Consider the following 14,484-nt stretch of genomic DNA (forward strand, 5'->3'; position numbering starts at 1 on the left):
TAAAACTGATGATGGTGGAAAACACCGAAACGTTTTTTTTAAATTGATAAATGAACAATAAATAAATGACTGAAGAACCCAGGATTTGATTTTAATTTTATAAAATTAATATGATGAGATTATGCACTCTAATTAATATTACTGACCATTGTAAGTATTCGTAAAATGAATTTATTTCGCTAAATTTTAATTAAATCGAACTTACAGTGTTTGGACTGAATAGAACGATTGCAATCGAGTGAAAGTAATTATCTAAACTGTAATATCTATCTTTACATGAGTTTTACACGGTAATTAGCTGTTACTCAAATTCACTTCAGACCCTCACTTCACAACATCAGTTTATGGCGCGCGTTGAAGCACCATGCGTTTCGCTTCGGGCCTACCTATTCGACTCGTCAGTAAGGCTTATGTAGGCCCTGCCTTAGACGCCAGATACAGTGAATAGATTGGAAGTTCTATTTGAATCGGAACGCCGCAGATCTTGGTGGGTGAGATATAACTGGCGTTTATGTTGCAGCTGCTATTTGAGAAGTAACAGATAAAGTTCGCCACAAGTTTTTATTTTTTACAAAAATGTGTACGTCTACATATGACAGCTTTATGTTAAATGAAAAAGTCGATAGGATGGTAGATATGTAGCCCGTCTCGAAACTATCATAAATTGCGCAATACGGCCTCAATTATACATTCAAAAATTTAATTGAGAGGCGGTTTTTCATTTTTTACCATTTAAAGTTGCTTCAATGAAGGTCAACTTTATGCATGTTCGACATTGTTACACATTTCAAGTTTTGAAAGGCTTATTTGCAAAAGTGAGCACAACAATGCCATAACACTCAGAAATAAAGTTAAAATATGGTTTTTACTATTGTTTTACATTTTTACATTAAAATCTAGATATTATTAATTAATAAATCTATACTTAATTGACTATTGAGAGCCGGAACTACCAAAGACAAGGAAAAGCGAAAAGGAAAGATTATTTGCCTCTGCCAAAAACCTGCTTAAACTGTGTAATGTCAGCAAAACCAGTTTATTGGAGGTTTGGATATATGGTTTCCACGAATGAAAAATTATTTTAAACTTTGTTCCCTTACCTTTCGTGTTTTCCACATTTATTGCACAATATTTTATCTTATAATTGCATTTAAATTGATTAGTTCTTGAAGTTATTATTATTAAAATCCCATCGCAAGCTTGTAGAATCACAATTATCACAAAACTCTCTATCAATCCCAAAAAAATCAGTTGATACCATACACAAATGATTAATATTACTATAGTTTTGCCTCTCTATTGACCTCAATCAAACGCGACATGGATAAGTTAAATATTCGTCAATAATAATTTATGAGGATTACATAATTCCTAATCGTGATTTATATTTTCACATGGTTTCAGTTAAAAATATTAAATATTATCCGGAGGTAGACTTACAGCAGGAATAAGATTTACAGTCCTGAAGAACCCATGTCGATATCCTAAATATTTATGGATTCAATATTTAAATTTTTTTCTGTGTGAGCCACAAGTAACCTGACTAGAAAAGAACATTAATACATCCAATTCTTTTGTCTCTAGAATTTGAATTTCTTGCACCATAACCACAATGTTGTGCTCACTGACACTGACAGTTCATTGGGAGATGGCATAAAAACCGACACGTCCCACTTTTTGTTTACTTGTCCAGGTTTCTAAAGTAGTCCTGCAAGTTTGTGGCAAAAATCTCCCGATAACTGTTTTAGTTCGTTAATTTTGCATTTATATTGCCTTCTGCATTGTGTCGACAATGAGTGTTGAGCAGCCGTGCTACACGTTAATCAATGTGTCTTCGGACACAGAACCATGTAATGAAATGCACTTGAAGAGTGATCTAGGTAATTAAAACATCCAGTTTTACTATTAGCTGTAGCTTTATGTGATTAAGCAACGGGTCGCATCCCTAATACTTTCGCAGTATTTGCCACAGACACTATTTAAAGTGGGTTTCTCCCATAATTAGCATAACTACTAGTAGGTTGTTAACTAACACCACTTTTTTTATTTCAGAGAAAGGAGACACTCAGCAAAAAGTAGAAGCCCTGAAGAAAATAATTCGGATGATACTAGCAGGTGAAAGATTGCCTGCAGGTTTTCTTATGATGATCATTCGATATGTTCTACCTTTGCCCGATCACACTGCAAAAAAGTTGCTGTTGATTTTCTGGGAAATCGTGCCCAAAACAACCCCCGATGGCAAACTGTTGCAGGAGATGATTTTGGTCTGTGATGCCTACAGGAAAGATCTACAACATCCCAATGAGTTTTTAAGGGGCTCGACATTGCGCTTTTTGTGTAAGCTGAAGGAACCTGAATTGCTGGAACCACTTATGCCATCGATTAGGTATGTAATTAATAACTTTTTCATAGGGAAGATCTATATAGAGGGTGGCAAGCAATTTTATTAACTCTAACCACTTAAATGCCATTCTTAGCACATCAATACCCCAAAGTTGATAGGTCGTAACACGCATTTTTGCAACATATAATAAAAATACAGAGTTCCTATAACAATAGATAAACATTAGCAAATAAAATATTACTCGAGCAAGTATTTATTTAAGTATTCGCAGCTTTTTTTGCTTTTCATTTTTTTTTAGTAAGGCCCGTGTAAACATTTATTAAATTGGGTTACGACCTATCAGGATCATGGGGGAGATGTGCACTTTCAAGAACAGTTTACAGTTTTAGTTACAATATTTAAACTTTATCCTAGAAAGAGCTTTTGTGCCGGAATAACCGGAAGATCGTACATTTGTCTTCATTGTTGCTTTCAAGTAGGCATTACTAATCGTTACATTTGATATAAGTAATGTGATCATTTAAAAAATTCGTTATGTTGAATTGTCCTGCTAAACCTTTTTTTGTAGTAAATGGTATTATCAATTTTATACTAGGTATTTGTAGGTATACTAAAGAAGCTAATCTGTACTTATTCTTTAAAAATTTTCCTCAAGTTATTAATTTATCTTGCATAACACAATGTCAATAGGCACAAATTTACAGTTGATTCAGAAATCGTAAATTTTTAATACTACTACACATTAAATTATAATTGGAAAATAGTACAATCTCGAATCAATTTAATTTTGAAATAATCCCCAAAAATTTTGTTAATTGAAATTATTTGATTCTGTTCTATGGTCTGTTGAAAATATCAATCTCGAATTGCAGGTTTTATGCAGGGTTCTGAATCTCAGCTCCTTTCTTTATTCACATGATTTTCGTTGCAAAAAATATGTTACGGTATAAACACTGTTCGACTCAGAGGACATTTAAAGATGTTTTAAATGTACCGAATGTCCTAAAAAATCGACCTTATTTGCTAAAGAGCAGACTATATACAGGGCGTTATATGTGAAACGATTGTGAAAGATGGCCTCACTTGTTGAAAAGTTTTCAATTTAATTTTCGACACCATGCTGCGACACCTGGCTATTAGCATCTTGTTAAATTTGGGGTTTAAAGGTGTCAATCGATTTATTCTCAATATTTTCAAGTATGTGTACGTCTTTTTCACTTTTAATTATTTCTTCGAAATTATGTCGAAGGGATTAGAGTCCCAATCTACGCTGAAAAACAGGATGGTTTGTTTAATAAATATTTGAAATTAGAGCAACCCGCATTTTTGGGATATCTGTGAATTTTAAGAATCAATCTTTGTACTATTCTCTGTCTTGATAAAAAACAAAACAAATATAATAAGTAATAATCTTCAATTAAAACGTATTTATATCGTCTTCAGATTATATACACTATTCCATATAACTAATAAAAAATGCGAACCTGTTGCCCATATCAAACTCAGCAAAATACTGAATATTTTGCAGAGCCTGTTTGGAGCATAGACACAGCTACGTTCGCAGAAATGCCGTTCTGGCGATTTTCACCATCTACCAAAACTTCGAATTTTTAATTCCTGACGCACCCGAATTAATTTCAAACTATTTGGATGGTGAACAGGATATGTCTTGTAAAAGAAATGCCTTTCTGATGTTACTTCATGCTGACCAAGAGCGGGCCCTATCTTACTTAAGTTCCTGTTTGGACCAAGTGACATCCTTTGGTGATATATTGCAATTGGTTATTGTAGAGTTGATTTACAAGGTATCCAATGAATTGCTCTCATTGAGCAGAACCCTAATATTTTTTCGTTGTCCAGGTTTGCCATACTAATCCATCCGAAAGATCCAGATTCATACGTTGCATATATAACTTGTTAAACTCCAGTAGTGCTGCTGTGCGATATGAAGCTGCTGGAACTTTGATCACTTTATCAAGCGCTCCCACTGCTATAAGAGCGGCTGCTTCATGTTATATTGATTTAATAGTAAAAGAGAGTGACAACAATGTTAAGCTGATTGTACTGGACAAATTAGTTAGTCTTGGCGAGCATCCTACTTACAACAGGGTTTTGCAAGACTTGGTTATGGATATTTTAAGAGTTTTGTCTAGCCCAGACCTGGAAGTAAGGAGAAAAACTCTCAGTCTGGCAATGGAGCTAGTTAACTCTAGAAATATAGAGGAAATGGTTCTGTTTTTGAAAAAAGAAGTGTCTAAAACCATTGACTCAGAGCAAGAGGATACTGGCAAATACAGACAACTTCTTGTCAGGACACTTCATTCTTGCTCCATAAAGTTTCCAGATGTGGCCGCTACAGTTATTCCAGTTTTGATAGTGTATCTAACTGATAGCAACGAATTGGCCGCTTCTGATGTATTAGTATTCATTAGAGAAGCAATTCAGAAGTTTGAAAACTTGAGGCCTTTAATCATTGAGAAACTGCTTGAATCGTTCAGAAGTATTCAATCTGTGAAAGTCCACAGGGCGGCTTTGTGGATTCTGGGCGAATACGCAACTTCTGTTCCTGACATAGAAGCAGTTATCAAAGAGGTGTCTCTTGCATTGGGGGAAGGCTCTCTTATCGCAGCAGAAAACCGTTTGAAACAAGGCGATGTTGAGGAAAATAAACTAGAACCAGGAAATCAAACTGGTCCTGTTGTGACCACTTTGGTTACCTCGGATGGCACGTATGCTACTCAGTCGGCCTTTAATTCGGTACAGACATCTTCCAAAGAAAAGCGGCCACCTCTTCGACAGTATCTGGTGGATGGGGACTTCTTCATTGGAGCTTCATTGTCCTCCACTTTAACAAAACTGGCTTTACGGTATAGCAATCTTAGTACACCAGAAAAAAGTAATCGCTTTGACGCACAAATTATGCTGATTATGAGTGGCATTATTCATTTGGGACAATCAGGTAGGACTGGTTTTGAATGTTCACAGTTGTTTAGTTAATTCAGCCATGTTAATTTACTGCTCAATTCTGTAAGCAGATATATATTTATTTTTTGTTCATTCTTTAGAAGAGTTCTACTTTTTGTGTTTGGTTGAAATTTTGCATGCTTTTATTTGAGCTGCTGTTAAAACTGAAAATATTTTTTAGGATTATCTACTAAACCAATCACAAACGACGACCGCGACCATATTTTGTTCTGTCTCAGAGTTATTTCTGATAGATCGCAGATTATCACTGATATATTTACGGAATACTGTAGAAAGGCTCTTAATGATATGCTTGTAGCTAAAGAGTTCGAAGAAGTCAGTTATCAGAAATCTAAACAGAAAACCGGTTAGATTGAAGAGTTAAATTTGAGAGGAAACTCCAGCTTTATTACGTACTAATTGCAGGCACAAAGATTCAAACCGACGATCCCATTAGCTTTTTACAACTGGAAACCGATAAAGGTGGAGAACTTGGGGAAAACGTATTTGAAACATCTCTGTCACAGGCTTTGATTGGCGGCAGACTTGGCGGTGCTGATGCTTTCGGAGCCAATAAATTGAATAAAGTCACCCAACTTACAGGTGTGATATATTTACTTTGGAAAAATCACTGCTATCGACTTTCTTCATTATGGCTCATTAGGTCTATCTGATCCGGTTTACTCTGAAGCTTATGTCCACGTTAATCAGTACGACATCGTCTTGGATGTGCTGATAGTAAACCAGTCGAACGATACTTTGCAAAATTGCATTCTAGAATTAGCCACTTTGGGAGATTTAAAACTCGTAGATAAGCCACAGCCTGTTGTATTGGCTCCCAAGGATTTTTGCAATATAAAGGCCAATGTTAAGGTATGCTATGTTGGTATTTAACTTGCCGGACACCCTGTATAGTTGTGTTGTAACTTTGATATCAGTCGTAATTGGAACTTTCTTTGTCAGATAATTAACTAATTAACAAATTTTTCAATGTGAAATTTGCGATTGAAATTTACTTCATTATCCTGCTGGGAATAATAACAAGATAATAAAGTTTTCATAATACAAAAGTTTTTCGTATCATTAAACTCTTTGTTTAGTTTGTTATGAATATATTTTTATTATAGGAATAACTTTTTTCTAGGGTATCTTTGCGTTCCGTTTGCAAATCGACTATTTTGAATTTCAAATTGGCGAACCATAGCGGGTTGCAAATTTGTTTCTCTTCATTCATTTTTAATTCACTAGATTTTAGTCTGACTAATTAGCTATTGTTCAAGGTGTCTTCTACTGAAAATGGCATCATTTTCGGCAATATTGTCTATGATCTGACTGGTGCGATTTCGGATCGAAACGTTGTTGTTCTTGACGACATTCATATCGATATCATGGATTATATAGTTCCAGCTAATTGCTCAGATACGGAATTTATGAGAATGTGGGCAGAATTTGAATGGGAAAATAAGGTAAATATTGTTATCGCGTTCATTATTATTTTCTTAATTGACTATACAGTGTGCAAATTGTTTTAAAACAGATTAAACAGATAAGGATAATTGGTTAGTAATTGATTCATAAATTACTTCACTCTTAAAGAAATAATTGTTTACAATTCGACCCTAATTGTAAATTCAGCGGTTTAAATCTGAAATTGATGGTTGTCGATTATTGGATATACATATCGATTTTTTTACTGCATAGTTTTTTTTTTCATTTAGCAGTAATAAAAATCAAAAAAATTGATTAAGGATATTTAATCTAATTTAAATTATCTATTTTGTACATTTGAATTGTATTCCTCTGAGTTACAAGTGTTGGAAATGCGGAGTCTTGCATGGGAATTTTAAAATCTCAGTATTTTTAATCGTCATGTTTACCAAATGGGCATGTAATTCTGCTCGAAAATTAACTGTGAATTTCGCACTTTTTAAGGCTATATATTAACTTTTCTTTTCGGGCAACTCAATGCGTTTTTTTGTCGTGCTGATGCATGTTAAGATTTCATAATTACCTACATAAAACTAAAAAAGGCATCCTTATTTGCATAGCTTATTATTATTTCAATATGTTATTGAAATATATAGCATTAACTAAATTCTGCGTCAATACACGCTTAATTATTATGCTAGGCGAATACCATTTTTTAAATTCTAGGTGACTGTTAATACAACACTCACAGACCTAAACGAATACCTAAAACACCTGATAAAAAGCACAAATATGAAATGTTTAACGCCCGAAAAGGCTTTGTCCGGCCAATGTGGTTTTATGGCGGCAAATATGTATGCAAAATCGATATTTGGTGAAGATGCTTTGGCAAATCTCAGCATTGAAAAACCTTTTAATAAACCTGAAGCTCCCGTGCAAGGACATATCAGGATAAGAGCTAAAAGCCAGGTGAGAACGATGGCAATCTGATAGTGTTGATTGTTGGTAATTAATAAATGTTTTGATTTAGGGCATGGCATTGAGTTTAGGAGATAAAATCAACAGCAGTCAAAAAATTAATCAACATATTAAAATTGTGTCCGCCTAAAAAACAGCGATAAAGTATTATATGCTATCATATTTTTTCATTTCTTATTATTGCTATTCCTGTAAGTTAATGTGGTCTTAGTTATAGGGCAGTAGAAGTGTGTAAGTAAAATACATTATTGGAAATGCCTCAGTTGCTTTACGAAAGATTGAAAAACGTCATTACTATTTATAAATATACAAGAAACTTCAACACGGTGGATATCTTCACAATTGTATATTTTTTTTTAAATATAAATCTATGAATTGATTGCTTAAATTTGTATGAGTTTAGCAAAGTAGCAAAATATAATATAATTATTGATTTCAGAAGTTTAATTTCTCTTCCAATATTTAAAGAAACGAGATCTGACAAATGGGTCAATTAAATCTGAGGCGATTTATTAATAACGTTCTACATAATTTTTCTTTTTTACTCAGATCAAATCGAGTTACTCTCTTGATTAAACGCGCCTCAGGTGTTTTCAATTAAGCACAAAGAGAAATATTTAATGCAATTACTAATATTGATGGAGAAAAATGCCTTGCCTTTTTTACAGTTTTTCAAACTATAAAAACTCTGTGTAAAACTGTCTTAAGCCATCATTTATTTCCATTATTTGGGTGCGGTAAAGGGTGCGCAGAATAGTTAAAAGATTGTTGGTCACTGTCGAGTAAAACATTTCCCCAGTAATTGAATTATTTAAAGAAAATATGACAGATCATGTGATAGAAATATATTTTGTTTAATTCTCAGGTAAGTCTGCATGTATTGTATTACATCTTCAATAGTGTGATGGTTCTTCAGACTTTTGTAATCCAACACCGTAGTGTTTTAATGCGCGTTTGCTAAATGCGAAAAACCTTTGCAATTTCTTATAATTTTATTAAATGTTTCTCTTTAAGTTGAATGATTTGCTTCCGTATTAAAAGGACCACAAGTTATGTTACGTAAGTATATTCTGGAAAATAACAAAATTGCATATTAATTACATTATTTATTCGTCCGTAGTTGCTTGGTTGTCTAAAACTATTACATTTGGCTGTTTTTTAGGATTATGAAACGCATTTTTACATTTTACTCTTCGTCCTCATCATCATCGTCGTCGTCCTCTTCTTCATCCACCTCCACTTCCTCTTCTTCTAGGTCTTCTTCCTCGATTTCTTCTTTGGGTTGTACAGCTACCGTATCTTCCACTTCGATCTCATCTCCTTTAGCTGTTTCTTCTTCGCCTAATAGAATCGTTGCGTTACGTTCATTAATATATTTTTTAATGCCGTATATTTACCTTCGGGAGTTTCTGGATCTCCTGGCTTTTTACCAGGGCGTTCTCCGCACCATCTAGGGAGGCGCCCTAAAAAACAAATCGATTTTCTTATGGAGGAATTAATGATAAGAATCGTAGTAATGAGTAGTTAAGTACTCACGTCTGGGACGTGTCATGAATTCTTGCATTCTTTCTTTCCATGTTTTTTCCAGCTGTTCCAAATATACTGCATCGTATCCCTATCACAAGAAACATTCTGCTTAATAAACAATAGTTTAGCATGTTGGGATTGAATGTTTTAACATAGGGAATACTTGATTTTTCAGATAAGTTATTCATGACGCTACAGACGACTTACCCCTTGGAATAGTCTTTGCCTTTCATCAAAGGATCTTATATCCACACGTCTTTCGTATTTAGAGGCCAATTGAATTTTGGGCTGCAACAAGTAAAATTGATCGTAAATAAATATGTAAGCTCTATTCGTATAACAACCAAACAAATTATTTTGTTTTATATTTCTGATTTCTACTACGCTTTCCATGTTTTATTACTATTTATTCCGCAAATTCTATTTAGCTTACCGGATGAGGTCCAGTGAGAGCCTCCGGATCCAATCCCTTCTTCAAAGCTCTGTGCCTCAACTGTTGCCTTTGCCTTTCCTTCAATTCTTTCAGCTGCAAAAAGGACATTTCAGTTTTATTATTTACATTTCATGTTCATAAACTTACGTCATATTCTTGTCTCTTCATCCTCTCCTCCAAATCGTATTTCTCTGTTTCCAGCTTTACTATAATATCCCAAAGCTCCGTCGCTTTCTCTTTCAGTTTATCAATTGCTAAGCCATCCAAAGCTAGCGGCTTGATTCGAATGGACAGTGCGATCTTCTTTTCTTCTTCAAGTTGCTCTTTGGTTTTGGTTCTTTCCATTTCCGCATCAGTCAAACTTGCCTGGAAATATATTAATCGTCTATTTAGGGCCTATGGATAGTTTAATATTAACTAACCGCCAAAGCCTTCTTCCTTATAACAAAGTTGGTAGTTTTATTCTTATGTTGCTCCTTGAGAGCGGCCATCATAGCTTGCCGCTTCTTCTCAGCATCGATCAGTCGCTGCTTCTTATCTTCAGCATCCTTAATTTTTTTCTCTTCAATTTCTTTTACCCTACGCTCTTCCTCTTGTTTTTTCCGTTCAGCTGTTGCTTTCTCTTCATCAGCTCGGGCAATTTTGCGTTTGGCTTGTTTCTCTTTTAGTCTACATTACAAATCAATATATCGTTGTTGTTGAAGAAACATCAATTACGGTAGTAAAGCTTTCCAGGTTTATAGGAAGATTGGTTTTGATTGAAATTATTTTTTGAGCAAATTGTCAGCAGGGTGGAGTTTTATGTCTATTAAGTGATACTTGGTATATACCTACAGAGTGTTGCTGTTTTTGAGGCAGTTCTAGTTATGATTTTTGCTTCAAAATTGGGGTGGCATTAATACATTTTCAGGGAAATAAAATGAAATGGAACTCGTGAGATCTCAATTAGTGTGCGATTTTTAATCCCGAGTTCTATTGATAATCATTTAGAATTAAGGTATGTTTTGTTCGATTTACTGTTTTTTGCTTCGAAGATTAATACTTCTGTATGCGAAAGTCGCATTTGGTCATACATTTTGTTTCTATTACATAATTACAATCACCTTTTCTGATCTAGGCGAACTTTCATATAAAAGGGCATGAATGAATTACATAATTACAACCACAAAGGGATATTTTGGAACATTTTCTCGTTTAAAACCTTTACCTTTGAGCGTTAATATTAACGTTAATACGAGTGAATTAATAATGGCAGCTTTCCAAAATACTTTCCGAAACTCGCAAGCTTAAATTATTAAGTAGTAAGGACTTTCCAAGGTTATCATTATTTGAAATTTACGCAAAAAGATACTGAATATCGGGGAATAATGCGAGTTTCTCAATAAATTGCAGCCCAAATAATGTGTTTTTACTCACTTTTTTAGCTCTACTTGTTCTTTGACGCGAACCAATCTCCATTCTGCAATGTACTCTCGCAGTTGCTCATCTAGCTCAGATCTTTTCTGTTCCTGTTTCTTGATGAACTCTGGATCTCCAGTATCTCCTCTTGAAATTGAATGAAAATGTCAGTAGTTTCATAGGGAGACGAGCTTATTTGGAAATTATATCCGAGTTTATTTTATCATTTGATATAATTTTAAAGGGCTTAGTAAATTCAGATTAAAATTATATACTTACTCCTCTTCCTCCATATTATTCTTCGGTTAAAGAAACGAAAAAACTGCGTAGGCAAGATGTTACACGTAGAAAAGATTGATCTGAACTAATTAGATGCCAATAGGTTTAATTAGAAATAAACTAATTTATTATTCAACGTCTAAGAAATTTGGACAGGAGACAGATTGGGCTTATTTTTAGCTTCTGGGGCACAAATGCCCAATGAAATAGTTTAATCACCAATCGAACAGCGGAATGAGTAGTGGCCTTAATTAATTTTAGACAGGTATGTTGGCGTAGTTTTTGGACTTTTGTTACATGGTTTTTTGGGATGCGTATTAGTCGATTGAATTGTCTTGAATCTTCTTGATTCTTGAAATTTGAACTTAAACTGTGAAAAATACTTATATTTTTCTATTTTAATTATCAGTACCTGCGTAACTGATTTTTAATACTAATTCTAGTTATTAATTTCTTTCTTTTTTGGGAGCTGCATTGCATTTCGCTTTAATTTTTAACTWAGTTAAATTTTATACCGTATATTTTTTATTCAAMAATTAGATAGGMTCCCATTGAAATCGAATAATAAGTCCAGCAAAGRTTGTTAAAATTTAAGAATATTTTTAGGAAAACTGAAATTTCTTTGAGTTAGTTAGATTTATTATCGGGATCGATTTCAARRMGMCGAGGTCTTTTTKAAATAATTGTATTCGCATTACGTTTAAATGAAAATTTCGGTGTATTKGYTTACAATGAAACTTGCCGGCACTCTCTAAACAATAGCAACAAAAATGTAGAAAAAAATTCCTGAAAGGATAAACCGGTTTTTTTCGTGGCTACCTGTGCTTAGTTATCCKGCAATTTTAGCGAGTATCGGACGGTTTGAGGAAATGTGATCAATTTTATTATATTTTGTCGTTACGTTTTTTTATGGAAAAGTTATCGGTTTAGTGGCGCWATGTGATGGTTTAGTGGATACTCCCATCTGTTGCTCATTTACCTGGAATAGGTAAGTCTTAAMCAGTTTTCTAAACTTTAAAATTTGTGTAGACATCAAGAAATTGTAGGTACAGAATTTGCTAAACACTCCAGTATTTTGTCTGTTATATCGTGTGTTCACGTAATTTTTAGCAATATATTCTAATATTTATTAAATGCTTTCAATTACAAACATACGGTGGATTTATTTTGTGGTTCGGTTACATATAAACCCGCGTATGCAAACATTTTTAATGTGTGTTTATCCTCGGATTGCAAATATGTGCCGGCTAAACAGAGGGAAAGTGTGCATAGTTATTTTCTGTGTAGGTATGGAAATCAATGCTTCTAAATTTTAATTGAGCTTCTGATAAAATCTAGCTTTTGAATAGATATTAGTATTTTTTATGCTAAATTAGTTTTGAAAATTACGTTGACAGCTTCTTCTTTTGTGATTTTATAGTTTGAACCTCTTGCCCTTTTAATATTTTAATAATTTGGTTTTAACATTGTTCCCTTTTCCAGGTTTTTAGGTACATTTTAGTAACTTTTGCTTTCTGTATTTTGCCTAATAAAATTACGAGCTTTAAGTTTACTCGAACAGGAACAATACAATTACGAGCAATATTTAAATCAAGAAATTAAATAAATTTTATTTAAAATGCKTACATCTTTTCTCGTGAAAAACTCATCAGAGGAAAAACTTTATATTTTTCTAATGTTATAAATAGTGAAGTATTATTTTTGTAGTACCTAGTGGAAAGCAATATTTGCTATGTACTTGCTGGATATTATGTCAACAATTTGCGGGAAAAAATGCTGATTTCCTTGGGTTATACTTCGCCTACTTTCTCCATCATCAGTGCCTTAATGAAAAYATAATAAATAGACGACGATTAAAACTAGCAAAACAAACACATACAGWTAGAAATAAAAAAAAATTWAKKAACTGATATATCATTTGAAGACGGRCAAAAAACTTTACATCAATATACAGGGTTGTTTTAAATAARTGCAGGAACGGACAACTRGAGMTTTTTCATGACGAAAGAAACACTTTTTTCTTCTCCGTACTTTCGTATACTCCGTACTCCGTACGTTTAAGATATACACGATGTCAAAAATTTWGTTCATTGGTAGTTTTCTTGCTATATATGCTAAGAACCGTTTGATTAGAGCACTAAGATTGTACACACATTACAACTATTAATAAGTATCTTAGTMAAATTTTTGTTTYTCTTCATAAAAAGCGATTTTTTTCGAAAACAATTAACTTTAGAGCAATTAACGAAGATTTTTGTGTAAAATTTATTGGGACTTCACTATTATCSGCGGAAGTCCAATTTTTTGKAGTGGCTGTCACAAGTCAGGGCAAAGAACCCAGTCCATACCTTAAAATCTCCACCACTGGCACGTTCAATGATTTCGAGTAGGGTGCGAATAAGTAGCCATTCAAAGGAATTATCTTTTTTCCTGTAGTTTAAAATTTGGTACAAATATTGGAAAATTTTTTTAATAAATTAAATTTTTGATGCCCGATACCCTGTACCTCGAAAACGAAACCGTGGAGAGAAAACTGAAAGAAAATATTTATTTCTCATGAAAAATCAGCAATTCTTCGTTGAGAAACTTTTCTATAAATAAAATAAAAATAAAACATGAATTAAATGGTTTTTTGTCGTAATAGGCGATTAACACATGGTCATTTGCTGTAAACAGTCTATGTAGTTGAGCTATCCTCATTAGATTGGATTGATAAGCGTAGTACATAGATTTCCTTTTGTGGTATGTTTTGCTTTCTTTATCCTCTGGTACATGATTGTAGCACGTCAAAGTTCAAAAGTGTTATTTTCTATTTTATAGCCCCTGATAATGACTCAAAATGTTCCAAACGCTGGCCCAAGACAAACTACCTATTTTTTGCAAACTGTTGACCCCAAAAACCCAACATTTTCGCAACACTATAAACATTAGGCTTTATTGAGGAATATAGGAACATGTTTTCAATTTTTTTATAGCATCCATGTTTAAAAAAGTTAATGGCGTTAAGTAGGGAAATCTGACCGACCACTTCGCGATATTTTATTCTACATCAACCCTTTCAAAACATTATGTGGTTTTCAGTTAAACCGACAAAATATCTCCTACTTAATGATAATAATTAAAAAATATAAAC

The 14,484-nt window shown here is 33.5% G+C and overlaps 4 protein-coding genes across 5 annotated transcripts in view; 2 read left to right on the forward strand and 2 right to left on the reverse strand.

Annotated features, from left to right (window-relative positions):
• Window positions 1-1,511, reverse strand: part of LOC109546170 (thiamin pyrophosphokinase 1) — a 4,557-nt gene extending 3,046 nt beyond the window's left edge. The window contains exon 1 of one of the 2 annotated variants that reach the window (XM_019917019.2): window positions 1,441-1,511. The gene's annotated coding sequence lies outside the window, so the exon portion shown is untranslated. Of the gene's footprint in view, window positions 1-1,100; window positions 1,338-1,440 lie in introns of those variants that run through there. The other variant, XM_019917017.2, reaches the window with a different exon arrangement.
• Window positions 1,512-1,613: 102 nt separating this feature from the next.
• Window positions 1,614-8,147, forward strand: LOC109546166 (coatomer subunit beta). Its single transcript, XM_019917012.2, has 10 exons — window positions 1,614-1,880; window positions 2,053-2,386; window positions 3,873-4,149; window positions 4,205-5,303; window positions 5,490-5,675; window positions 5,735-5,911; window positions 5,973-6,181; window positions 6,589-6,774; window positions 7,463-7,705; window positions 7,767-8,147. Exons 1-10 carry the CDS (start codon window positions 1,793-1,795, stop codon window positions 7,842-7,844), a joined length of 2,877 nt encoding a protein of 958 aa, XP_019772571.2. The 5' UTR covers window positions 1,614-1,792; the 3' UTR covers window positions 7,845-8,147.
• A 658-nt stretch (window positions 8,148-8,805) lies between these two features.
• Window positions 8,806-11,457, reverse strand: LOC109546181 (troponin T). Its single transcript, XM_019917039.2, has 9 exons — window positions 11,352-11,457; window positions 11,091-11,219; window positions 10,097-10,343; window positions 9,822-10,040; window positions 9,675-9,767; window positions 9,449-9,529; window positions 9,251-9,329; window positions 9,112-9,177; window positions 8,806-9,055 (listed from the first exon to the last, which is right to left on the reverse strand). The coding sequence occupies exons 1-9, from the start codon at window positions 11,363-11,365 to the stop codon at window positions 8,901-8,903; spliced, it is 1,083 nt and encodes a 360-aa protein (XP_019772598.1). The 5' UTR covers window positions 11,366-11,457; the 3' UTR covers window positions 8,806-8,900.
• A 669-nt stretch (window positions 11,458-12,126) lies between these two features.
• LOC109546187 (ras-related and estrogen-regulated growth inhibitor) overlaps window positions 12,127-14,484 on the forward strand; it is a 128,590-nt gene continuing 126,232 nt past the window's right edge. The window contains exon 1 of the mRNA XM_048668150.1: window positions 12,127-12,339. The gene's annotated coding sequence lies outside the window, so the exon portion shown is untranslated. The remainder of the gene's footprint in view (window positions 12,340-14,484) is intronic.

This window comes from Dendroctonus ponderosae, unplaced genomic scaffold (genome assembly GCF_020466585.1).
Source record: "Dendroctonus ponderosae isolate FM_Combo_2020 unplaced genomic scaffold, Dpon_F_20191213v2 Dpon_F_20191213_7, whole genome shotgun sequence".
NCBI lineage: Eukaryota > Metazoa > Arthropoda > Insecta > Coleoptera > Curculionidae > Dendroctonus > Dendroctonus ponderosae.